We start from the raw sequence: 24,114 nt of genomic DNA on the forward strand, positions 1-24,114 counted from the left end.
ATTATGACAGTTTTGTACCAATTATCGCGCCTTGAACAGCATCACAATTAAGGACAGCTTCTCTATCCCAATAGGTGATGAATTATTAGACGAATTGTTTAGAGCTACTGTGTTTTCGAAACTGGATTTGCGTTATGGATATCATCAAATTCTGGTTAAACCAAAAGATCACTTTAAGACGACTTTCCGGACCCACCAAGGCCTTTACGAATGTTTGGTCATACCCTTCGGTTTAACAAACACTTTGGCTACATTTCAAAATATTTTTCATCCTTATTTGAGGAAATTTGTGCTGGTTTTCTTCGATGATATTTTAATATATAGCTCAATATGGGAGGCTCATTTACATCATTTGAAGCTGGTGTTGCAGCTTCTTTAGCAAGAATGCTTGTTTGCAAAATTCTCAAAATGTCTTTTTGGGGTGTCTACGGTGGATTACTTAGGTCACACAATCTCAGGGGATGGAGTTCACATGGACTTGGATAGGGTTCATGTAGTCAAGGAGTGGCCAACACCTTTTAATCCTAAATAGCTTTGAGAATTTTTAGGATTGATTGGATATTACCGACAGTTTATTCAGGGATATGCTTTTTTAGCAGCCCCTTTAACTGATTTACTAAAGAAAGATGCATTTGAATGGACTTCTCTTGCAGCTCAAGCCTTTGAGAAACTCAAAGTGGCTATCTCTTCAAGACCTATTTTGGCGTTGCCAAACTTTGATCTGTCCTTTGAACTAGAAACTAATGCTTCGGGTATGGAAATAGGTGTAGCACTCTCACAAGGCAAACACCCCGTTGCTTTTTTCTCCAAGAAGCTGTCCCCATTGATGCAAAGGCAGTCATCATATGTCAGGGAGTTTTATCCAATTACTGAAGTCATGGCAAAATTTTGCCACTATTTGCTTGGTAAGAAATTTGTGATCCAAACTGATAAGAGAAGTCTCAAGTCCTTGATAGAACAAGATCTGCATACACTTGAGCAACACAAGTGGCTCCATAAGCTGTTGGGTTTTGATTTTGAAATTCAATATAAACCAGGTCCAGAGAATATCCCTATTGACGCTCTTTCACGTTGCTATTTTGGGGTTTGGTCTACACATAAGTCTAATTGGTTGAAGATTTTAAAGCAAAAGGTTGAAGTAGATGCAACACTACAAGAGATTCTACAACAATGCCATACTAATTCCCTGAATAATCATAATTATTCTTTGAAGAATGGAGTGCTTCTTTGGCATAACCGGGTAGTGGTGTCTGCCAACAGCAATTTAATTTAAGTAATTCTCAAGGAATATCATGACGGTGCACTAGGAGGTCATGTTGGGATAGCTAAGACAATTGAACGCATTTGTTCCTCCTTTTATTGGCCAAATATGCAGTGCGATATATGCCACTATGTTCTCTCCTGCTCCATTTGTCAGCGAGCTAAAGTGGATACCAAGTTGCCGGCTGGGTTGCCACAACCACTACCAATTCCATCACAAGTTTGGGAGGATATAGCCATGTACTTTATTGTGGCTCTGCGTTCAGCTAATGGCTACTCAATTATTATGGCAATCATTGACCGTTTGACAAAATTCTCCCATTTTATTCCACTTAAGCATGATTTCTCTAGTAGGACAGTGGCTGAAGCATTTATCAAGAATATAGTGAAGATTCATAGGTTTCCAAAGTTAATTGTATCAGACAAGGACAAGATTTTTGTGAGTACCTTTTGGCAGCAACTATTCAAACTCCAAGGGACAACACTAGCAATGAGCTCGGCCTATCACTCTCAGTCCGATGGCCAAAGTGAAGTTCTCAACAAATCCCTTGAGATGTGTTTGCGTTGCCTCTATTTCGATCAACCTCGGAGATGACTGGAAAGACTTCCTTGGGCCCAAAATTGGTATAATACATCCTTCCATAGTAGCATAAAGATGACTCCATTTAAAGCCTTGTTTGGCTGTGACCCCCCCCCCCCATCTCTTATGCACTATGAATTCTCCGTAGACGATGAACCTTCGCCACATGAATTGTTATTGTAGTGGGACAAGCTTTTAGATTCTCTCAAGATGCACTTGTCGCGTGCACAACATTTTATGCAGCAATTTGCTAATCGTCATCAGGAAGAGTTTGTTGAAGGTGATTTGGTGCTGGTCAAGTTGCAACCTTATAAGCAACACTCGGTGGCCTTACGAAAGAACCAGAAATTGGGAATGTGCTACTTTGGACACTTCTTGATCAAGAAAAAGCTAAGTGTTGTCACATATAAGTTGGACTTGCCACCAGTGGCGAAGATTCATGATGCTTTTCACATTTATGCTTTAAAGAAGTTTCGTGGAGAGTAGAACCCTCCATACTTGCCACTACCACTTCAGTCCAATGAGGTTGGTCCTATACTGCAGCCACATGCAATACTTGAGGCACGAACAATAATCAAGGATGGTCACGAGAACTCTAAGATCTTGGTCCAATGGGGTGAATGGAATGCGATTGTCTCAACTTAGGAGAATGCTAACACTTTTGCCAGAGTTTTTTCTCAATTCAACCTTAAGGACAAGGTTGTTCTCAATGGAAAGGATAATGTTACGTGTATGAATAAAGGAGCAAAACCCATAGTAGGGCACGCAAAACAGAATCATGATGGAATGGTGAATGCAAGCATTTCAATAGGGGAAAAGTTAGTTATGGAAAGGGGACACGTGGAGAATGACTCGTTGCATCAAGGACCAAGAAGAAGTGAGAGAATTAGAACTACAAGTACTCGCTTAGAAGGCTATGAAAGGGCATCATGATGTGGTACTCCTTTTCTCCTTGATAATTCTGTTGTGCTTTCCTCTCTCTCAATTCCTTATTCTCTTCTTAATTCCTTCCTCTTCATTTTCTTCAGGTATCCAGCACTCACAATTGACTCTGGCTTGACTTTACAATTATTTCCTTAGTTCTAAAATTTTTGTCAATATATTTTTTTTGTTTTCTTCTTCCATTTACTCACAATTATATGTTACTGTTACATTGACTGAGAATTTTGAATATTCATTGTACCACATTACCAATTCACATTAATATATATACGTATATTTCATCCTCCTTACAATGACATCATCTAGTCCTTTGCTCTCAAAAGTTGCATATTGGAAGGGGTACAAATGGTGAGGACCCTGCTTCCGTAAACTTGACAATTGGTAAACCAGTCACAGAGAAGGGAAATACCACAGACATTGCACAATTGTAGGCCCCCTTGTGTTCGCCACACCACGAAACGCCTGGAGAGTGTTTTGGCAAACCAAATCAAATTTGATATAGGATTGGCTGTTTGAAATACAAAAGAATAGATGGTTGATTGAAGTGCAGCAAATGATGCACCATATGAACCGACCAAGTTTGTTTGCATTGTTCATGATGGCAGCTTTGGCATGCAATATAGTTGCAAATGTTTGATGGCAGTTTGTAGTGCTCAAGTGGTGAGATAAAGAATTCTTCTTTCCATTTGTCTTATGAATAATGCTCTACAACCAAGTTAATTACCCAATTAAGTCCAACCAAGTTGGTATAACCTAATTGACATCCATGCGCCACTATCTGTAACAACCTTTGACTGAACATGACACTATCTGTAACTGTCTTTTGTCGACTTCTTTCTCTGCTGACTTTGTTTTTTTATTCAAATTTCTCTGCGTTATTCTTCTTCTTTCTCATCTTGCTCTTTCATTATTGTCGTTGTCACCACGACGACGCCACCACTTCCACCTCTATCTCCTCCTCCTTTTCTTTTTTCTTTTTTCATTTGAATTTCTTTTATCTCCTTCTTTTTTTTCCTCCCCCTCCTCCTCCATCATCATTATTATCATCATCTTATCATTATTATTATCATTGTCGTCTTTTTCTTATATGTATAACATTTCAAATCCATAATATACCGAAATTCTTTAATGATGATGACACACAAACAAATTCAATTCAAAAGAAGTCCAGACCAGAATGCATCAAAATTAAATCCAGAATGCATCGAAATTAAATCCAGAATGCCCCGAAATTACTAAATGATAGGCATGGCAAAAATCTCCAATAGGACGGGTATCTGCGGGGATTTACCCGCTGGGGGACGGATACGGGGACGATTTTTTACCCATTGAGACGGGGGACGGGGCCTCGTGTAATAAACGGGGCGGGGGAAGGGATAGAGGTCCCCCCTCGTGGGGACCCATTAAATTCCCGTATATATGAAAAGTCTAAATTACCCTTACTATATATATAACATATATGAAATAACCCTAGCCGTCACTCCCCAAATTGAAACTCTTCAAACTCTTCACCCTTAAACCATCAGCCTCTCCTCTCCTCTGAGTCCTCTCACAAATGCACGCACAGTCACCACCGCCGACCGCTACCTCCCAGCCCCTCACCGCCACCTCCCACCCCCTCAGTCCCTCATCGCCACCTATCGAGGTCACCCTCACACTCACCGTAGCAGGGAGTGTGTCTTCGCGTCGGAGCCTCGCCTCGTCTTCTCGTCGTCTGCCACCTCCTACCCCTCACCGTCGAAATTCTCCACTCTCACTCTCGAGGTCACTGGTCACTGGCTCACCACAGAAATGCATCATCGCGTGCCTAAGTCCTATCCCGTGGAGAACATCGTCGTCGCTGAGGAGAACGTCGTCGTCGCCGCTGACCCAACTGAGGAGAACATCGCCGTCGCCTCCTGACCCAACCGAGGCAGCAGCGTCGCATCAGAGCCTCTTTGCCATCGCGTCAGGGCCTCCTCGCCATCAGAGCCTGTTCGTCATCCAGCAAGATCATCAGCCTCTTCGCTATCGTCGCGTCAGAGTCTCTTTAAAGTGATTTTGATTCTGTTAGCCCTAATTTATATTTCTGATTTTGATTGCTGTGATTTTGATTCTATTTTGATTGATGTGGTACTGATTATGTTAATTATTTGCTGTGATTTTGATTCTATTAACCCTAATTTATATTTCTGATTCTGATTATTGTGATACTGATTATGTTAATTATTTGGTGTGATTTTGATTCTGTTAATCCTAATTTATATTTCTGATTCTGAATGCTATGATTTTGATTATATTTCTCAAATTTTTTTCTGTTTTTTCAATTTTTTTTAAAATCCACAGATACCCAGGTCCCCAGCGGATACAGGGTCCCCGCTACTCGTCGCAGGGATGGGGTGGGGACAGGGACAGGTAATGGAGGCGGGGGCGGGGGGCACGTCCCCGCCCTATAGAGACCCGTTGCCATCCCTACTAAATGATAACTCAAAACTCATCCTCCTCCTTGTTCTTCATTATTATCATCTTCTTCTTCTCCTCTTCCTCTTTTTTTTCTCATCTTTCTCCTTTGTTATCATTGTTGTTGCCACTACCATCCACCACACCTCCTCCCCATCCTCCTTTTCTCATTTAAATTTCTTCAATCTCCTTCTTTCTTTCCTTTCTCCATTATCATTATTGTCATTATCATTGTCTTCTCTTTATATGTATAACATTTTAAATTCAGAATGCACTGAAATTCTTTAATAACGACGACACACAAACAAATTCAATTTAAAACAAGTTAAAACCAAAATGCATCGAAATTAAATCCAGAATGCACCGAAATTCAAATTCAGAATGAACCAAAACTCAAAACTCCTCCTCCTTCTTTTTCTTCATCATTATCATCATCATTTTTTTCTTGTCCATCATCTTGTTTTACCTTCTCGTTATTCTTCTGGTTTTACTCTTTTAATAAGAATAAAAACAAAAAATTAAACAAAGAAGAAGAAGAAATGTTTAATAATGCAAACTCACTAAGAGAGAGAAGAAACACGCGAAGGAAACAACAAGAGCAAAAAAAAGAACGATGATGTGAAGGAAACACGCGAAAAAAAAAGAGGGATCGGAACACGAAGAAAGAAGAGAAATGCGAAGAAAAGAGAGAAGAAGAAGGAGAAAGAGAGGAACGCGAAAACATTTTATGTAGTTGGAGCGTGTATTCACGCTCTCATTAATGAAATTGATTTTTATTGACCTTGGACCAACTTAGTTAGATTTATTTACGAAAAAGACTTAAATGTGTAACATGACTCTTATGTTATAATGGGACTTTAGATTTGTATAACTATTTGCTATTTAGTGTTTGTAATTTGTAAATATTTAGTGCTAAAGGTATATGTGGCGGTTAGAATTATCCTCTTAGCTGGTTCATCTTTGACACAATAAGACTCTTAGTCCCCCAAGTCCCCAACCCCTGTAATTTGTCATGTGAAGTTATCAAGTCACTTTAATTATAGGCATACCATTGCCTCATAATTCATGATAGAATTGAATTGTATAAATCTCTATTTGTCGAATTTTTTTGTGTTAGAGTTAACAACTTTACATGACAAATTAAGAGCAGAAAAAGCCACAGCTCGAATAGCCGCATATACCTTCAGCACCAACGAAATTCTGATATAACAAGCAGAAAATTGTGGTATGATGCTTTTGGGGTTCAAACCTCAATTATTACGGAAAAGGTGAAAATTAAGGGTTAAAATATGAATGATATAGTAACAAATATTGAAAAGTCGAAATTCGGACCATTTCACTTGCAACAGATGATTTTAGATGTCAGTGTATCTAATTTGAAGGAAAGAAAAAAAAAAAAAAGATTTTGTGTTACCCAGCCACATCAGATTGGACCCACAAGAACCACATGTACACAGCAATCTGCTCTCTCCGCCAACCGTCAAAATTCGTTATCCCAAAACCTCATCCACTCCCTCTCATTCCCTCCACTCATTCCCCATTTGATACAACCATGGCAAATTGGGCATCTATGAACACAGAAGGAGAGGATAACATCAATCTCAACATAAACCAACCAAACCAATACACCACAACCCTCTTTCTCTCCCTTTCTTTCTGCTGCTGTAATCTACTTACATTACAGAAGCCCCAAAAGTACTACTTCATCTGCAATAATGTCTTGCTCCAACCTCACTATGTTGGTATCTTCAAAACCTTCCCTTTCTGATGCCTCCAACCTCTCCTTCCGTTCTGTTCTTAATCCTTTTCAGCTCCCTTCACAAAACTCACCCTCATGCAGCCCCTCACGGTCTTCTGTCACCCCAATACAGTGTGGTCTCAGAGAGCTCAGAACCCGCATTGAATCTGTTAAGAACACACAGAAGATCACAGAGGCAATGAAGCTTGTTGCTGCTGCTAAAGTCAGAAGGGCTCAAGAAGCTGTTGTCAATGGAAGACCCTTTTCAGAGACCCTTGTTGAGGTCCTCTACAACATCAACGAGCAACTCCAAACTGAGGACATTGATGTCCCTCTCACAAAAGTTAGGCCAGTGAAAAAGGTAGCACTGGTTGTGTGCACTGGTGATAGAGGTCTCTGTGGTGGTTTCAACAATAACATCATTAAGAAAGCCGAGAAAAGAATTGCTGAATTGAAGGATCTTGGTCTTGACTACACTATCATTAGTGTCGGCAAGAAGGGTAACTCTTACTTCCTCCGTAGACCTTACATACCAGTTGATCGGTTTCTAGAAGGAGGAACACTCCCAACTGCTAAAGAGGCTCAGGCAATTGCTGATGATGCCTTCTCATTGTTCATCAGTGAAGAGGTTGACAAAGTAGAACTCTTGTACACAAAGTTTGTGTCATTGGTGAAATCAGATCCTGTGATTCACACCTTACTTCCGCTGTCACCAAAGGGAGAGATTTGTGACATCAATGGAAACTGTGTTGATGCTGCTGATGATGAGTTCTTCAGGCTAACAACAAAGGAAGGAAAACTAACTGTGGAGAGAGATTCTGTGAGGACAAAGACAGAAGACTATTCACCAATCTTGGAGTTTGAGCAGGATCCTGTTCAGATCCTTGATGCTCTCTTGCCGCTTTATCTCAACAGCCAAGTCTTGAGAGCACTTCAAGAATCACTTGCAAGTGAGCTTGCTGCTAGAATGAGTGCAATGAGTAGTGCTACTGATAATGCTGTTGAATTGAAGAAGAACTTATCCATTGTCTACAATAGGGAGCGTCAGGCTAAGATCACAGGTGAAATTCTTGAGATTGTTGCTGGTGCCAATGCTCTTCAATAGGTTATTTTTGGCCCTCATCATCATTATCATCATCCATGGTTGGATTTATTTGTAGGTATCCAATATCATAAAAGGGTGTTGTTACTCCCTTTTGTTACATTCTAATGTTCTTATTTATGACAATTATGAAACTGTGCGATTTTTGCACTTCTGAAATGCAAAAAACCTTGTGCACTAGGAGTCTCAACCGAAACCTTTCGGTTTTTTTTGTCAAGTTTTTTTCCCTCCTTTTCATCTCACAAATTATGTATGTAATAAAATAGATCTATATATCATAAAATTCCCAGAGTTCTCTGTTGATTTATTTGCAACCACCATGGACATGCTATACTTTTATTTTTTTGACTAGAATTGCATGTGATCAAGACGATCCTTTAAAAATACAAGGATTTTACATGACAAAAAAGAAAGGTTCTGAATAACACACGACTTCATCTGATCAGCGTCTTGCTTAAGGTATTAAGAAATTGAGGTTTTCATTGAGAAGATGAAACTTGCTTCTTGTTTTTTCTTTCTTAAATATTATTGGAAGCATAAACATCTTTAACGAGCACTTGTTGCCAAAGCCAACAACATAAACTATGAAACTCTTGAAGTTGAAATCGATTTAGAAGTTTCAAACAAATTATGAATTGCTTCACCATGTATGCTAAACCTAACATCTCACCAGTGAAACTAGAAACTAAACCAGAATCATCAGGGTGAAGCTGGTCAGTTCAAGAAATCCTATTAACTTGTCCTTGTTTATTTTACAAGCATCATCACTCTTATCAGTAAACAGGACTCTGCTGAGTTATTAAGAGGAAGACCACAAACCCTGATTCCATGCAAACTCTAATAAAATCCCATTGTACTCATTTCTCTGAAAATTTAAAAAGAAATTATTCCAATAGTTAAGGATGGAATATTCCCATAACCAAATAAGAAAGATGTATGTCACATCATTTTTATGTGAAACGAAGAGAAATAAATGTCACAAAATAGCTGGCTATTACCATATATATTGCTGATTTTTTTGTTGCTGTGGCATCCCTTCAGCTTGATTGGTTCGCATCATTTCTTCAAGTTGTCGTGAGAGAAGAAACTGAAAAGTAGAAAAGAAAAGTCTAGGGGTTAGCAATTTTGTTAAATTCTAGCCAGCATGTAACCAGCAAAGAAAAATAAGCCATTAAATGAAATTTCACATTAATCTCACATCATTAAAACCATCATTGATGGCTATTTGATGGCTACAAATCACAAAAATTATTGGTCCCCTAGCATTCTTAAAGTAGAAAAGCCAAAAGCAAAACGGAAAATCTGATTTTCACTTTGATTGGTTCACCTTCTTGAATGTTCCTCTGACCATGATGGAAACAGAGAATTTGGCAAAAATGATAAATCTTCCCCCAGATAACTTTTCAACTACTCCGATAACTTAATATTGGACTATGCGCTTGGATTTATAAACAAATTTTTACCAGAGTTAATATGTTATTTAATTATATTTATTCTTTTATATGATAATTTAAATAGTAAATATACTATATATTTATATTCACTTATATAATAATATATAATTATAGATATTTATATGGATATCAAAAGTAAAATATGATAAATTTTTAGAGTTAAATTTTAAAGTGGTTCTGAAATTAACTTAATGCATTATAACCGTTTTTGAGATTTTAATTATATTAATCTCTGATCTATTTTTTGTTAACGGTATGTCGACCGTTAGTGACACGTGTTACTTCATAGTATGACCATATGTAATAGTATGATGACGGGTCCATTAGTGACACCTAGTATGTTGACATGGACGATTATACTATGTGTCACAATAGTATTTGACCAGATCCGGAATGGGATATGGTTCCGAAGGATGAACTGGACAGTTCCAATAAGATTTCATTCTTGAACAAAAATCCATTTTTTGGTTTATTTCATCTATTCCATGAACGGAATAGGGGGGATACACGTTACACCACGATTTTGAATCAGAAGAGAGATCTCAAGAAATGGCAGATCTATTCACTCTATCAATAATCGAGCCAGATCTGGTGTATCATAAGGGATTTGTCTTTTCTATTGATTCCTCCGGATTGGATCAAAAACAATTCTTGAGGGGGGTATTCAACTCCAGGGATGAGTCGAAAAATAAATCTTTATTGTTTCTACCTCCTCTTTTTTATGAAGAGAATGAATCTTTTTATTTGACCATGTGTCTGTTTGTGCTTGTGCCATGTATCGTAACATTATTCATTCACGTATTATCCACTATATTATCATTATAGATGCACTAAATTGGTTCATAATTCTGCATTAAGTGATTCATTTTAGCCATTAATTTTGAATGTCGTGCATCAAATTAATCCATTCACGAATTTTTTCTATTTTTTTAAATTCAAAATTTTTAATATTTTAGATGCACTATTTTCAATTTCATTTTTTCTCGTATTTTTAAATACAAATGTTTTTATAAACATTTTTAAGATTTTAACTTTAATCATACAATTCTTTTCTAATTTAATATTGATAAATTTTATAATATATAAATATGTTATTAAAAAAATTATATGATTAATTAGACAAATTTTTTTATTTTCATAAAAAAATACACGTATTTTTAACAAGAAATCAAAAATCAAATTATGCATTTTTTAAAATTTTTCGTTTCCCATGAAATACACATTTCTGGATTTAAAAAATATTTTTTTAATCAATCATATAATTCTTTTATTAAATAACATAATCGTTGTTACAAGGCGTATCTGAAATTGATAGATGTAGTTATATGCTCTAAATGCCTAAGTCACCAAGAGTTTAAGCTAATTGATGTGAGAATTAAGTTGAGAAATACTTGAGTTTGTTGGAGTATTTATCGGGAGAGATGATAATTTAGTCATCTAAGTTGATAATCTTATCTAAAATAAAAATAAATATATAATTTCTTCCTTTGTTGCATGAAAAATTAGCCTAGGTAGTGTATTTTTCCGTATTAAATTATTATGTTAAAATTAAAATCATAAAAACATTTATTAAATGTACTTATATTTAAATATGTGAAAAAATAGAATTAAATTTTCTGCATTAAGATATTGAAAATTTTAAATAAAAAAAATTAATGAAGGAACTAATTTGTATACGACATTTAATTTTAAAGACTAAAATGAATCACTTAGTGTAAAATTAGGGACCAATTTAGTGTATTTACAATGATGACATAGTGAATGTCACTTAGACAAATAATATTAGAACACGTGGCACAAATTAATACGTGGCCAAATATTATTATAAAACGTGGCACAACTGTCTATGTCAGCATGCCGCGTCACTGATCGACCTATCATCATATGATTACATGACCAAACCATAAAGTAACTTGTGTCACTAACGGTCCACATCATCAAATTACATCAACACCTTGGTAATAATAAATAGATTAGGAACTAACCAAACAATGTATATTTTTAATAATCTTAGAGATATAATTGATATAATTAAAAGGTGAATTTTATGGTGTCTAAATTGCCTAACTTTTTTTTTAAAATAAAAAATAAAATGTTTAAAATAAAAAATAAATCATTTAAAATTTATTAATATTATTATTTATCTTTTTTAGTAACTTAAGTACAAAGTGATAAATACCAGCATTCACCGGATTAAAATCAGACCAGTTTGGTGCACAATATCGAGATTCGAGATCACTCTAGGACTTAAATCTATGTTTTTGTTTAAAATCAAATTATAGTAACAACTTGATTTTCAGGTTGGCAGAATTTTAATTAATCATAATCATATCCTCATCATCATATTATAATAACAATAACAATATATTCATGAAAAGTGACATGCAAATACGACAGAAGACAACATTTGATTTGATCTGACAAAAATCACTCAACATGAATCATTTTGAGCCGTTGGATGATCGATCAAATTGGCGAAGCTGTCGTTACTTGTTACACGAACTAATGAATGCTCATCACACTGTACTTACAACAAAGCTTCACAGAATGGAATAGCAGATTCGAATTTATTTATATTATAATTATAAATATGTGTGGCTGTCAGCTGACATGCCTAACATACATTGCCACTGTCACATAACTACAAACAAACTCTTACATTTCATTTTCATTTTCTTTTCGTGTTTTTCATTCGTTTACCCTCGGTTTTGATACGAGTTTTTGGTGCACGGATTCATTGATCAAACACAAGCATGTGCAGAGTGAAGTTTGATCATATCATAGAATAAGAAACAAAAAAAAAAAGACATTTTTGGAAGCAAAGTAGGAAGCTTTACGGACATGTCTTTGCAACTCAGCTGCAAAACCGCATCTTTCAATCTCAACCCATTTCCTTCTCCGATAAGAGCGGCAACAAGCTACCAACAAGTAATTAACCAACATGTTTCTTTTTCATCGTACTTTGTCTTCGAATGTTGTCTCCTCTGTTCTGTTCTGTTTTGCTCTGTTTTTTTTTTAATTATTATTTATTGAAATTGATTGAATTGCTCTGGATGTGAAAATAATATCATATCATATTCATATGTATCGAATTTACGGTTTTACCTTTTCAGTGTTCACCAAGCATGGCAGTTAGGGGTTCTTATTGCATCAATTCTAATTCAGGTTATGAGCTACCCTTTTCTTCCTTTATTATTTTATGTTTATTCAAATTAATTTTTCAACTTTATGAATTTGGGATTTACCTTTTGGTAGATTTTTCAAGGAGAGGACAGCATAAGAAGGGATCAAGCTCAAGGGTGAAGGGCCTTGCTTCCAAGGGTTTCATACCAAAATCACCAATTGGAAGAAGCAACAAGAACAGGTATGGGAATAGGGGGAATAATAGTAGAGCCAAGGGGGATTCATTAGCTCCAATAGTTAGTGACAAAGACATCTCAGGAGATGATAATAGGCAAAGACTCAATGGGAGTATTGATGCCGAGGAAGCTGGTGAAGGGGAAGTTGGGAATTTTCAGTCTGGGGAAACTGTAAAAGGAACCAATTCTGATAACCATGATGAAATAAGTGAGGAAACTGTAAATGAGGAAGCTTCTCGGTTGTTGAAGTTAGAGTTGGAAGCAAATTCAAGCAAGCAGGAAATCGAGAGGATCGCCGAAGAAAACCTTTCACAAGGGACCAAGGTATTTGTATATCCTCCTGTAGTTAAGCCTGATGAAGATATAGAAGTGTTTCTTAACAAAAGTGTTTCAACACTAAGTTATGAACAAGACATTTTCATCATGGGTGCATTTAATGATTGGAGGTGGAAATCTTTTACCTATAGGTTAAGTAAAACACATCTTAAAGGTGATTGGTGGTCTTGCCAAATTCACATTCCCAGAGAAGCCTACAAAGTAGACTTTGTGTTCTTCAATGGCCAGGATGTGTATGACAATAATGACCAAAAAGACTTCTTCATACCCGTTGTTGGTGGAATGGATGCGCTAGCTTTCGAAGATTTCTTGCTGGAGGAGAAACGAAAGGAACTAGAAAAGCTTGCCAGGGAGGAAGCCGAAAGGGAAAGACAGGCGGAAGAGCAAAGACGAAGGGAAGCTGAGGAGGCTGCTAAAGAAGCAGACAGGTTGCAGGCAAGGGCGGAAACTGAAAGAAGGCAAGAATTGTTGCCACAATTGATGGAAAATGCTGTGAGGTCCCTTGATAAAGTTTGGTATGTTGAACCTAGTGAATTTAAAGGCAAGGACTTGATTAGATTATATTATAATAAAAGCTCAGGTCCTCTTACAAATGCTGAGGAAATTTGGATTCACGGTGGGTACAATAAGTGGAAGGATGGATTATCAATTGTACAAAAGCTTAACAAACCTGTCGTAAAAGGCGATGATTGGTGGTATACTGATGGTATACACTTTTACATATCTTCTCCTTATTGCTGATGTTTATTCATTTCCTTGAAATTAATAATCTTCTACTAGACTTGGGAAAAAGTGTGAATAGATGAAATATGTACTATGATGTGAACAGCTGACTTATCAGTTATCACCTATTTTGTTTTATACAGTCGTTGTACCTGAACAAGCTTTTGTACTGGATTGGGTATTTGCTGATGGTCCACCTCAAAATGCTATTGTGTATGATAACAATAGTAATCAAGACTTCCATGCTATTGTCACAATACCTGATGAAAAATATTGGGTTGAGTTAGAGCAGCTGATATACCAAAAACTCCAGGAGGAAAGGAAGTTAAGAGAAGAAGCTATTCATGCAAAGGTTTGTTCATACCTGAGATGACTTCCAGATGGTAACATTGAGGCACTCGCTACTTTAGATACTTGTGAACATAAAGAAAAGCTTATCAGTTGTTTAATTTTTGTTTACCATCTTGCAAATATATGCATATAGAAGAAATAGTTACATTCTTATGTTTTATTCTCAAGGCTGTGGAGAAGCTCATCTTTTGTATTTTGATCTATGATTTGAAATTCTTCTAACTGTTGAGGGCAAAGCTCTAGGTTGATGCTTATAACTGTTTCCTAAATAGTAAACACTAATTTCTCTCTTAATCTATCTTTTGAAGGGTAAATAAAAGCCAAAAAAATATTAGGATAGATATCGGCTACCAAATGTTAATTTTGTCCTGCTCTTGCAGGCTGAAAATACAGCAAAAATGAAAGCTGAAACAAAGGAAAGAACTTTGAAAGGATTTTTGCTTTCCCAAAAGCATATTGTCTACACAGAGCCTCTAGATGTTCAAGCAGGAAGCACAGTGACAGTATTTTATAATCCCTCCAACACAATTCTCAATGGAAAACCTGAGGTCTGGTTTAGATGTTCGTTTAATCGTTGGTCTCACCGTAGTGGTCCTTTGCCACCTCAAAGAATGCTGCCAGCAGAAAATGGTACTCATGTTAAAGCCACGGGTGAGTCCTCCCTTAGTTTTTACTTTTGAAAGATGATTGCACCATAGTTTCCCAGAATCCAGAAATTAGCAATATCAAGGATTTCAATGTCTAGCTTTCCTAATTCCACACACGAATAAAGACAACAAAAAAGAGGAGAGAAGGGGGGGGAGGGGAGGGAGAAGAAAAAAGGACATTGTATAGAGTCAGAGATAAATCTAATGATGAGAAATATTGATGAACTTTTGAATGTTTAAATTGTTGTATTAATAATTGCCATAACCTGCTGTCTACTAAGCTGTAGACTAACCATTGATCTGAAGGCTAAAAAATGTAATGATGACATCTGTGTCAAGTTTATGAACTGCATCACCCATGCAAATATTATTTGTCTACAACTTGATAAATTATGTGTTTGTGAATTCCTGAAGAAGTACAATGATTTTGTGTATCTGCAGTCATGGTTCCACTGGATGCATACATGATGGATTTTGTATTCTCCGAGAGTAAAGATGGTGGAGTCTTTGATAACAAATTTGGAATGGATTATCACATACCTGTTTTTGGAGGTATTGTAAAGGAATCACCTTTGCATATCATCCATATTGCCGTTGAGATGGCCCCAATTGCAAAGGCAAGCTTTCCTTTTAATCCCAAGGCTCATAGTAATTGGGAATTTACAGTTGTGACAGACAGTTAAATATGGTCGTCTCTTTGTAGATCAACACATAAGTTGCAATGTTTTATCTTTCAAGACCTTTGCATGAAATTGTGGAATTTGGGATGTCTGAAAATATAGAATTTTCCATTTGGATGAGGAAAAAGAAAAAGGACCTTTTGTAATGTCCGAACTTCTTAATGTTCAAGGAAATCTGAATTCAACACTCTAGAAGTGGGATGTTAGAAATATTTCTTTTCCATAATTGCTCTTTGTTCATAAAAAAGGTTGATGGTATATACATTTGGCAGGTTGGAGGCCTTGGAGATGTTGTTACTAGTCTATCCCGGGCCGTCCAGGATTTAAGTCACAATGTGGACATCATTCTTCCAAAGTATGACTGTTTGAACCTTAGCAATGTAAGCTTTTATTTCTCCCAAGTTGCTGTCTTACTTTTATTACATCCTAAACTATGTCCTGTATTACTTGTATTCCATTATGAGCTGTTCCTGTAGAATAGAGTATGATATTGCAATCATTGTTGAAAATTGTATACCCTGAATTTCAATATGAAATAAATCACAGTATTGTATAGACATGAAGGTCTAGTTGAGCACATTTCTCATTATCTGGCTGTAAAGCATCTGCATGGATTGCTCTCCTAAAATGTAAAGGCGATTATTGTTGAGCACATTCCTTAACATCTTGTTGAAAATGCATATATTTTGTTCATGTTTGTGAGTGTTATTGTTTTATATTAATATATGGCTTCTGATGCAGGTAAAGGACTTCAATTTTCACAAAAGCTATTTCTGGGGTGGAACTGAAATAAAAGTATGGCATGGAAAGGTTGAAGGCCTCTCTGTCTACTTTTTGGAGCCTCAAAATGGGTAAACGCTTTGGTTTTCCATCCTTTTTTCGTACAAGTATATCGGAAATCATAACTCATTAGAGGGTCACGGTTGTTGTAATATCCTTATTGAAGTGAACATTATCATAATAAAATTGCTTCATATTAGTCTTGAAACTCTTGGATTCTTTAGGACAGCATATGCTTGTAGTGTGTTTCTCTGACATATTCTTTTTGTACATACCTTATGAACATTGTGATTGAGATGAGTAGACCAACCTCCTTCATAAATAGAACTATGCTTGATAAATCTCTATTCTTTCCTGCAGATTTTTCTGGGTTGGATGTGTATATGGTCGTAATAACGATGCAGAGAGATTTGGTTTCTTTTGTCATGCTGCTCTTGAATTTCTACTCCAAAGTGGATTCCATCCTGTAAGACATCATTTGACTAGTGATTGAATGGTTACTTCCATTACAGTTTTGATAGATATGTTAAACTTATTACATTCAAACATTTCCTTGAAATGTTCATTTGACATAATTTGTTTATATAACCTTGTATGCAGCATACAAAAGTTTTGTTAAAGAAATAAGAAATCTCTTAAATAATTTCCATCTTCAAGGATGTATTCTAATGGTTCCTAACAATGAATAGGATATAATTCACTGCCATGATTGGTCCAGTGCTCCAGTTGCATGGTTATTTAAAGAAAACTATGCACATTATGGTCTTAGTAAAGCACAAGTTGTCTTCACAATTCATAACCTTGAATTTGGAGCTCACTTCATTGCGAAAGCTATGAAATACTCAGACAAGGCTACAACTGTAAGTGCAATTATATTCTTAGCTTCTGCACTCTGGTTGTGTTTTTTCATTTCAGATTTTCACTCATACATGTTTTGCAGGTTTCCCCCACTTATTCAAGGGAGATTGCTGGACATCCTGCAGTTGCCCCTAATCTTCACAAGTTCCATGGCATAATAAATGGAATTGATCCAGATATATGGGACCCTTATAATGACAATTTTATTCCTGTAAGTAAACCTATACATGTAGTTAACATTCTGACTTATTGATAACCTATGTCTAATTGTCTATAGCAGCTCAAATAAGAACTATGTCTTCTTATCCATGCCCCCAAAATATTGTAACTGCTCAGATGCTTGCATCATATTTTTCTGCAACTTTGAATGAATATTTGAAACCTGTCATTGATATGAGAAAATATAATTGTTTCAGGTACCATACACATCTGAAAATGTTGTTGAAGGGAAAAGAGCTGCCAAGCAAGCTCTCCAGGAAAGGCTTGGTTTGAAACAAGCTGATCTTCCTTTAGTTGGAATCATTACTCGATTGACTCATCAGAAAGGAATCCATCTCATCAAACATGCCATATGGCGCACACTAGAACGCGGTGGACAGGTTTGTCCTCTGTTCATATTTTATTACACTTCAGTGTGCACCAGCAATGATGTAGCTCCCTACATAATATCTTATTGTTCCTTTTATATTTTGAACACTTTGGAAATAGGTTGTATTACTGGGTTCGGCTCCAGACCATCGCATCCAAAATGATTTTCAGAATTTGGCCAATCAATTACATTCTTCTCATAGTGATCATGCCAGACTTTGCCTTTCATACGATGAGCCTCTTTCGCACTTGGTAGAACTCAAAAAACTTCAATATCTTGTTCTGTAATATATGTGCAAGGTACTGCATAATGGAGCACTACTTACTGTGCTGAATTTTGTGTTCTAGATATATGCTGGTGCTGATTTCATTCTAGTTCCTTCAATCTTTGAGCCATGTGGACTCACTCAACTCACTGCAATGAGATACGGCTCAATACCTGTTGTTCGAAAAACTGGAGGTTTGTAACTGCTTCAATTCTTCAAGTCTGTCATTTTAATTTTTATGGTCTATTGAATTCACTTGACAATTCATCTTGACATAATTATGTAGGACTTTACGATACAGTATTTGATGTTGATCATGATAAGGATAGAGCACAAACGCAAGGTCTCGAGCCAAATGGATTTAGTTTTGATGGAGCTGATGCTGGGGGTGTTGATTATGCACTAAATAGGTGAGTTTATGTTATACTTATATCATCTTGCATGGTTATTGTTGTATGTTTCTGTAGTTTTAACTTTTAAATGCTTATTCTCATTACAAAAACATTGATTGCTTTTCATGGAAACATTTCAGGGCAATATCAGCTTGGTATGATGGGCGTGATTTGTTCAACAGTTTATGCAAAAGGGTGATGGAGCAAGACTGGTCTTGGAACCGGCCTGCCCTTGATTATTTGGAGCTTTACCATGCAGCACGCAAGGCTGCATCATAAGAGTCGTTAAATAATTTGACAAGTTTGACTAAATTATCATCAAACAGTTATCGACTATCAACTTCACATAAAGCATACCTGAAAATTTCTACCTTCAAAGTGATATTGAGATTCTTCCCTCTTTTGTACAGGTTTTGGTCTAAAAGTAACTGGTAGTTACATATAGTGAATCCTAGTCAAAGATTGCTACTGCAAGGTGGCATCACTTTGTGTAGAAGAGCCTCAGATGGTTAATGATTTTAGTGGCATCCAATAAAATAGGTTAAGTTTTGCACTAGGTTTTTGTTTTCTTTCAAATATTTAAATACATTATTCAATAAATATTATTCAAAGATATATTATTTAATAATGTGTTGCTATTGTATTAATTAATCAAAATATTTAATAACTTTTTTCAAAACTGTGCATGGTTAATGTATTTGAATTAATTTTATAATATTACAAATAATAAGTCAAAAGTAGTATAAATGTTCATTTGTTGAATATTAACATAGAAAATTAAAGTAATCAATTAGTCAAACAACAAAATATATTAAAACAAAGAATTGATTTTTATACATTAAAATGTGATACTATTTTACATTATTTGTCAATAAAATTATAAAAAAACATTATATCCAAATAAAATAGTTATCCGCCAATGAGGTATAGCTCAAATGGCATAGTTTTTCCATACTCAATTAAGAGGTTTCGGGTTCAAGTCTCCTATCTTTGGTAAAAAAATAAATAAATAAAATAAAATAGTTATCCATTGTCATAATTAAGCACTATGATTTTTCATTTTTGTCATTTATTTAGAATTAAATTTTGATGCATGCCAGTAAAAATTTTATGTTGATCACGTGATTGATTATTAAAAGAAAATTATAATTCGAAGATTATATAAAATATTTTATACTTAATGTATTAAAATTAAACGTTTTTTTATTAAAAAATTAAAATTTAATAAATACAGTGGCAAAAGGGATAACTCCTGTTTTTTCAAATAAACAGTCCATAGTTTGGCAACGGTCAGAATCCCGCCACTTAAATAGTTGAATTCTCAGTCTCACTCATCCCGCATTTACGAAGGATTCATTAACATTAAATTCATTATCTAAAAACCACAATCAAAATTTGTTAAATCCCTGATTTCAGTTCTTCGCGGAACAAAAAATTGGCTATGAATTCATCAAAGTCGTCGTCTTTGGGCAGATCACACCGTAGAGCCTCAGAACTCATTGACCCCATGAGACGGAGTTTCGCTACTAATCCATTTGCTAAACCCTCCTTAATTCCTGACCCTAACCCTAGAGAAGCAACTCCTTCAGGTTTCACCTTTTTTCCTTCTCTCTTTCCATTTCAGCTTCACCATATTAGTTATGAATGTCAATTCGTGAGAAAATTAACAGTTTTGTTTTATTTCCTATATTATTGAAATTAGTTAGGTTTTTTAATGGGTGTGGGGGCGTTTTTGCAGGTTTTCCGAGAAGAAACTCTTTTGGGGGAAGAGAAGGCGCAGCAGCGTCTTTCCACCGTGACCTAGATGACAAAGAAAATGAGAAAGACTCGATTTTGAAGCCGTGGAAGGTACGATCGCCAGCTGCTTCTTCGAAGTGCGGGAAGAATTTCATGTCTCCAACGGTCTCTGCTTCTTCGAAGGTCGGTGCGAGGAAGAAGGTTCTTGGTGATAGGAATGAGCCTGCTCGAGTTTCTGCTCCCGTCGCAGCCACCAAAATCCCCACCACGAAGGTAACTTTTGCCGAATCAGTGCATTATAATAGCATTCTAAAATCAAAGGATGGTGTAAGAGAGAAAAATTTTGAAGCTTTGCCATCATTGGATGATGGGGTTCCCAAGGAGGAAGTGAATGTTGCTTCTACCTTGAGTAGTGAGTTGTGTGGTGAAGTAGCTTACAGTTTGAATGTTCCTTGCAATGTGAAGGATGAGGCTGGATATTCATTTCAAACTGTTGTTGATGAGCCTGATTGTGTTAACCTTGACCCAAGTTTTAATCTCAGTCCGATTCCTACTCCTCCTCTTCCGGTTTCGACTGGTGCCATAATCTCAGCTCCTCATGATGCAGATCCTTTGATGCCTCCTTATGATCCTAAAACGAACTATCTTTCCCCCAGACCACAATTCTTGCATTACAAACCAAAACAACGATCTGATCTTGATGATGGCTTTGTGTATGAAGACTTCTCTGACTCGGAAGTTACTGAAGATTCTAACTTGGAGGATGACTCACAGAAGGAATCAGAGGATGTTTCTTTGGAGGAAAGAGTTGAAGAATGTGCTGCCAAGACTTTAATGATGGAGGAAACGGTGGAAGCAAAAGAGATGCCTAAACCACGCTTTTATATAAGGTGGAAGGCTGTTATTGCTCTTCTTTTACTCCTCTCCGTTGCTTTTGTATCAATGTCGGCCTCAAGTTCTCAATTGGGGGATGGCACTGTGTTTCAAGACATATATGGGGTATATGAGTCGTCTGAATTCTCAGAGTTTGTGAGGAATCATTTTAATCGTTTCTCAGAATTTGCAAAGGCAAATTTCGATGGCTTATATCAAAATTTGCTTACCTGGTTTACTGAGTCGCTGTCATCAATTTCTAAGTTCATTTCCAATGTCGAAAGTGTTCACAGTTTGGGCCACTTGAAATACTGTAACTTAACTGTTATGCATGAATATAATGCAGTTGATCAGGGACTTATATTTGGGCAGAGTAAAATAGACATTGGTGAGGCTTCAGAAGTGTACCCCCTTGTACTGAATGTTGAAGATAGTGGAGTAGCCTCAGTGATCGATATAGACGAGGATATTGAGGATGTTTGGGCAGAGCATTATAATTCCATATTTGAAGAACAAGATCAGCAAGATCTTGAAATAACTGCAGATGTTGAAAAAGCATTAGATGATGCTCTGGATTGTGAAGAAGTATCTACAGGACAACCAGCCAATGTGGTAGAACCAGATCAGGATTGGCAACTTGATCAAGTGATCAAACCTGAATTGTATCACTTGGAAGCTGATATAAAACTTAAAGTCCAGTCAAATGCAGATTCACAGGCTGCTGATGTTCCCAATATGGAAGTGTTCAATGATGGGGATTTAGATGCAAAGCAAGCTTTGGATTCAGAGATTGCTGAAATTCTTACAGGAGCCTATGGAGATAATGACAATAAGTTGACTGAAGCGAAGGAGGAATCTATTAGCATGGATGCTACAAGCGAAGGTGACGAGCAGAGACTCGGAACAATCAACCTCCAACCAAACATGGTGCTGTATTTGCTGCTCCTTGGAGGTGCAATTTTACTTACAGGTGCTGCTTTCAACTGGTTAAGTAAAGGCAAAAGCAGAAGCACAAGGGTTACTACCAGCTTTGCGGATCAACCTCTATTTGCTAAGTCATTCCATGCCAAGAACTCCTTGGTGACTCCCAAACAAGAGCAGAATTACCTAGAAAAGCCATCTCTCAGGAATGAGCCTATCGAAATAGACATGAATGGAGAATCATGCCCTTCAGAAATGAGCAGCATTCATAAGAGCTCACCTTATTTGCAAAGGTTAGTGAAAGAGTCTAATGAGGTTGACAGTGTAGAGAAGAAGTCAGTGGCCAAGAAGAGTAGAGACTCTTTTGCCTCTTCATCCGACTATTCCACAAGTTCACCATCCTATGGAAGCTTTACTATGTACGAGAAAATTCAAATAAAGAATGTGAGTATTTGTTTCCTGCTGATATATGTAGTGAGCAAACTCATTCATCTTTTTCTATTGAGAAATACTTTTGAATTGTTTCTTACGTGTTTTGTTATGTTGCTTTTCTTCAGGGGCATGGGAGTGGGGAGAAAGTTACTCCTGTTAGGCGTTCAAGTAGGCTTAGAAGCCAAGCCACTTCTCCATTATGATATAACCCAAATTGCATATTTGCCTAAAATGTGTATTGTTAATGAAACATTAGCATTGATCTAACTAGGATAATGTCCTTCATCTTGGATCTTGACTCCTGTAGCTAAAGCAATTTAGTGTTGTAATTGAAGTAACACTTAGTGTTGAAGGAATGGCTTGTTATTTTCAACTTTGTGTTGTAGAAAGTTATAATGGTAATGATGAATTGATTCTCATAATCTCATGCAGTATGATGAAACCTCTTATCCCTGATTTTTCTTCTTAAACAAAAACAATTTATATGTATGTCCTTCTCATTATCATTGTTTGACTGAAATACTTTCAAGTGCTTCAAGAATTTCCCTCTGCTGTGCAACATTATATTATTTCTTGCAATGATGCATAATCCTTGATCTGATTTATTCAATTTAATATCCAAAAACTACTTGAGTGGTTTTAACAGAGGAAGGTATGGAGCAAGAAGCACCTCATTGGATTCTTTTGATTTTCACATCATTGCATGCACTGGTGAAATTTTTACATAACATACTCCACAGAAATGTTAGCCTTACATTTTGCTGAGTTGTTTGATTTTATCCTTTAAAATTTAAATGATTAAATCAAGGAAAATTTTCTTCTCTTTTAAGCCATTACTAACATCAATTTAGAGTATCAAATATGAGTGATGGTTGTGCAGCCACTGCCTATAGATAGCTGTGTGAGGAATCATATCACATTTAATAATGTCAATAGTCAATTCCTAACCAGATAGGTCATTGAGAGAGGTTCATAGTGTAAAAACTCCATAAAAGTTGCTTCTCCCTTCTATTCATTGAAGCAACACAACACTGGGAATGTTGGCTAAGTTACTAGCTGCTACAATATATATAAGAGCTAATTATATGGTGGAAAAGGACATCATATTTCATCTGCTGGAAAATTATGATAGTATGGTTTAATTTATTTGAAGAAAAATTATTAGTTACAATTGGATAAATAATTAATTGATTTACTTTTAACAATTACTTTATAAACTATGTTATCATTTTCTATCAATTTTTTTCTTTCTTTTTTATGAAGAAACATCTTAGGTCATGTAGTAATTAATTTCTGCTCCTATCTCAGCAACTGAGACAAGACATCACAGTATGGAGCTTCAAACATAGACCGAGAAAAATAATAAACATAAGATCTTCATTATAATAGTTAGTAATATAACTCATAGTCCAAAAAGCATTGAAGAGAATATAAAGAAAGGCTTTGGTAGAATACTATGTCTATACCTATTAATATTATACTTGGTAGGAAGAATTTTAAGTGTACCATGTAAATTGGTATTTCAATAATTTTAACCGTAATTTCAATTATAAAAATATATATATATAATATATATTAATTAAAATTAGCGATTAAGATTATTGGAACGTCGGTATTTCAGGTACATTTGAAAAATTTTCTACTTGGTATTTGGTA

The 24,114-nt window shown here is 36.0% G+C and overlaps 3 protein-coding genes across 4 annotated transcripts; all 3 read left to right on the forward strand.

Annotated features, from left to right (window-relative positions):
- The first annotated feature begins 6,505 nt into the window (after positions 1 to 6,505).
- On the forward strand, positions 6,506 to 8,362 carry LOC112741215 (ATP synthase gamma chain, chloroplastic). The gene has a single exon (XM_025790100.3). The coding sequence runs from the start codon at positions 6,937 to 6,939 to the stop codon at positions 8,062 to 8,064; it is 1,128 nt and encodes a 375-aa protein (XP_025645885.1). The 5' UTR covers positions 6,506 to 6,936; the 3' UTR covers positions 8,065 to 8,362.
- A 3,626-nt stretch (positions 8,363 to 11,988) lies between these two features.
- On the forward strand, positions 11,989 to 19,120 carry LOC112741216 (soluble starch synthase 3, chloroplastic/amyloplastic). Of its 2 annotated transcripts, XM_025790101.3 has the most exons (16): positions 11,989 to 12,443; positions 12,629 to 12,680; positions 12,771 to 13,916; positions 14,077 to 14,285; positions 14,665 to 14,935; positions 15,373 to 15,548; positions 15,884 to 15,991; positions 16,353 to 16,462; positions 16,752 to 16,857; positions 17,081 to 17,251; positions 17,332 to 17,460; positions 17,666 to 17,848; positions 17,958 to 18,089; positions 18,186 to 18,297; positions 18,390 to 18,513; positions 18,636 to 19,120. In XM_025790101.3, exons 1-16 carry the CDS (start codon positions 12,357 to 12,359, stop codon positions 18,772 to 18,774), a joined length of 3,255 nt encoding a protein of 1,084 aa, XP_025645886.1. In that variant the 5' UTR covers positions 11,989 to 12,356; the 3' UTR covers positions 18,775 to 19,120. The 2 variants fall into 2 exon arrangements, with proteins under 2 accessions (XP_025645886.1, XP_025645888.1); XM_025790103.3 differs by lacking the exons at positions 11,989 to 12,443; positions 12,629 to 12,680 and having other exon boundaries at positions 13,068 to 13,198; positions 13,342 to 13,916.
- Positions 19,121 to 19,455: 335 nt separating this feature from the next.
- LOC112741217 (uncharacterized) lies at positions 19,456 to 22,880 on the forward strand. Its single transcript, XM_025790104.2, has 3 exons — positions 19,456 to 20,084; positions 20,234 to 22,470; positions 22,584 to 22,880. The coding sequence occupies exons 1-3, from the start codon at positions 19,937 to 19,939 to the stop codon at positions 22,659 to 22,661; spliced, it is 2,463 nt and encodes an 820-aa protein (XP_025645889.1). The 5' UTR covers positions 19,456 to 19,936; the 3' UTR covers positions 22,662 to 22,880.
- The last annotated feature ends 1,234 nt before the right edge of the window (positions 22,881 to 24,114 follow it).

This window comes from Arachis hypogaea, chromosome 14, assembly GCF_003086295.3.
Source record: "Arachis hypogaea cultivar Tifrunner chromosome 14, arahy.Tifrunner.gnm2.J5K5, whole genome shotgun sequence".
NCBI lineage: Eukaryota > Viridiplantae > Streptophyta > Magnoliopsida > Fabales > Fabaceae > Arachis > Arachis hypogaea.

Coding starts and splice junctions, on each gene's coding strand:
- LOC112741215 (XM_025790100.3), top strand. CDS start 6,937: ATGTCTTGCTCCAACCTCACTATGTTGGTATCTTCAAAACCTTCCCTT.
- LOC112741217 (XM_025790104.2), top strand. CDS start 19,937: ATGAATTCATCAAAGTCGTCGTCTTTGGGCAGATCACACCGTAGAGCC. Junction 20,085..20,233: donor TAGAGAAGCAACTCCTTCAG/GTTTCACCTTTT, acceptor GCGTTTTTGCAG/GTTTTCCGAGAAGAAACTCT. Junction 22,471..22,583: donor AGAAAATTCAAATAAAGAAT/GTGAGTATTTGT, acceptor GCTTTTCTTCAG/GGGCATGGGAGTGGGGAGAA.
- LOC112741216 (XM_025790101.3), top strand. CDS start 12,357: ATGTCTTTGCAACTCAGCTGCAAAACCGCATCTTTCAATCTCAACCCA. Junction 12,444..12,628: donor CGGCAACAAGCTACCAACAA/GTAATTAACCAA, acceptor TTACCTTTTCAG/TGTTCACCAAGCATGGCAGT. Junction 14,936..15,372: donor TACTCATGTTAAAGCCACGG/GTGAGTCCTCCC, acceptor GTGTATCTGCAG/TCATGGTTCCACTGGATGCA.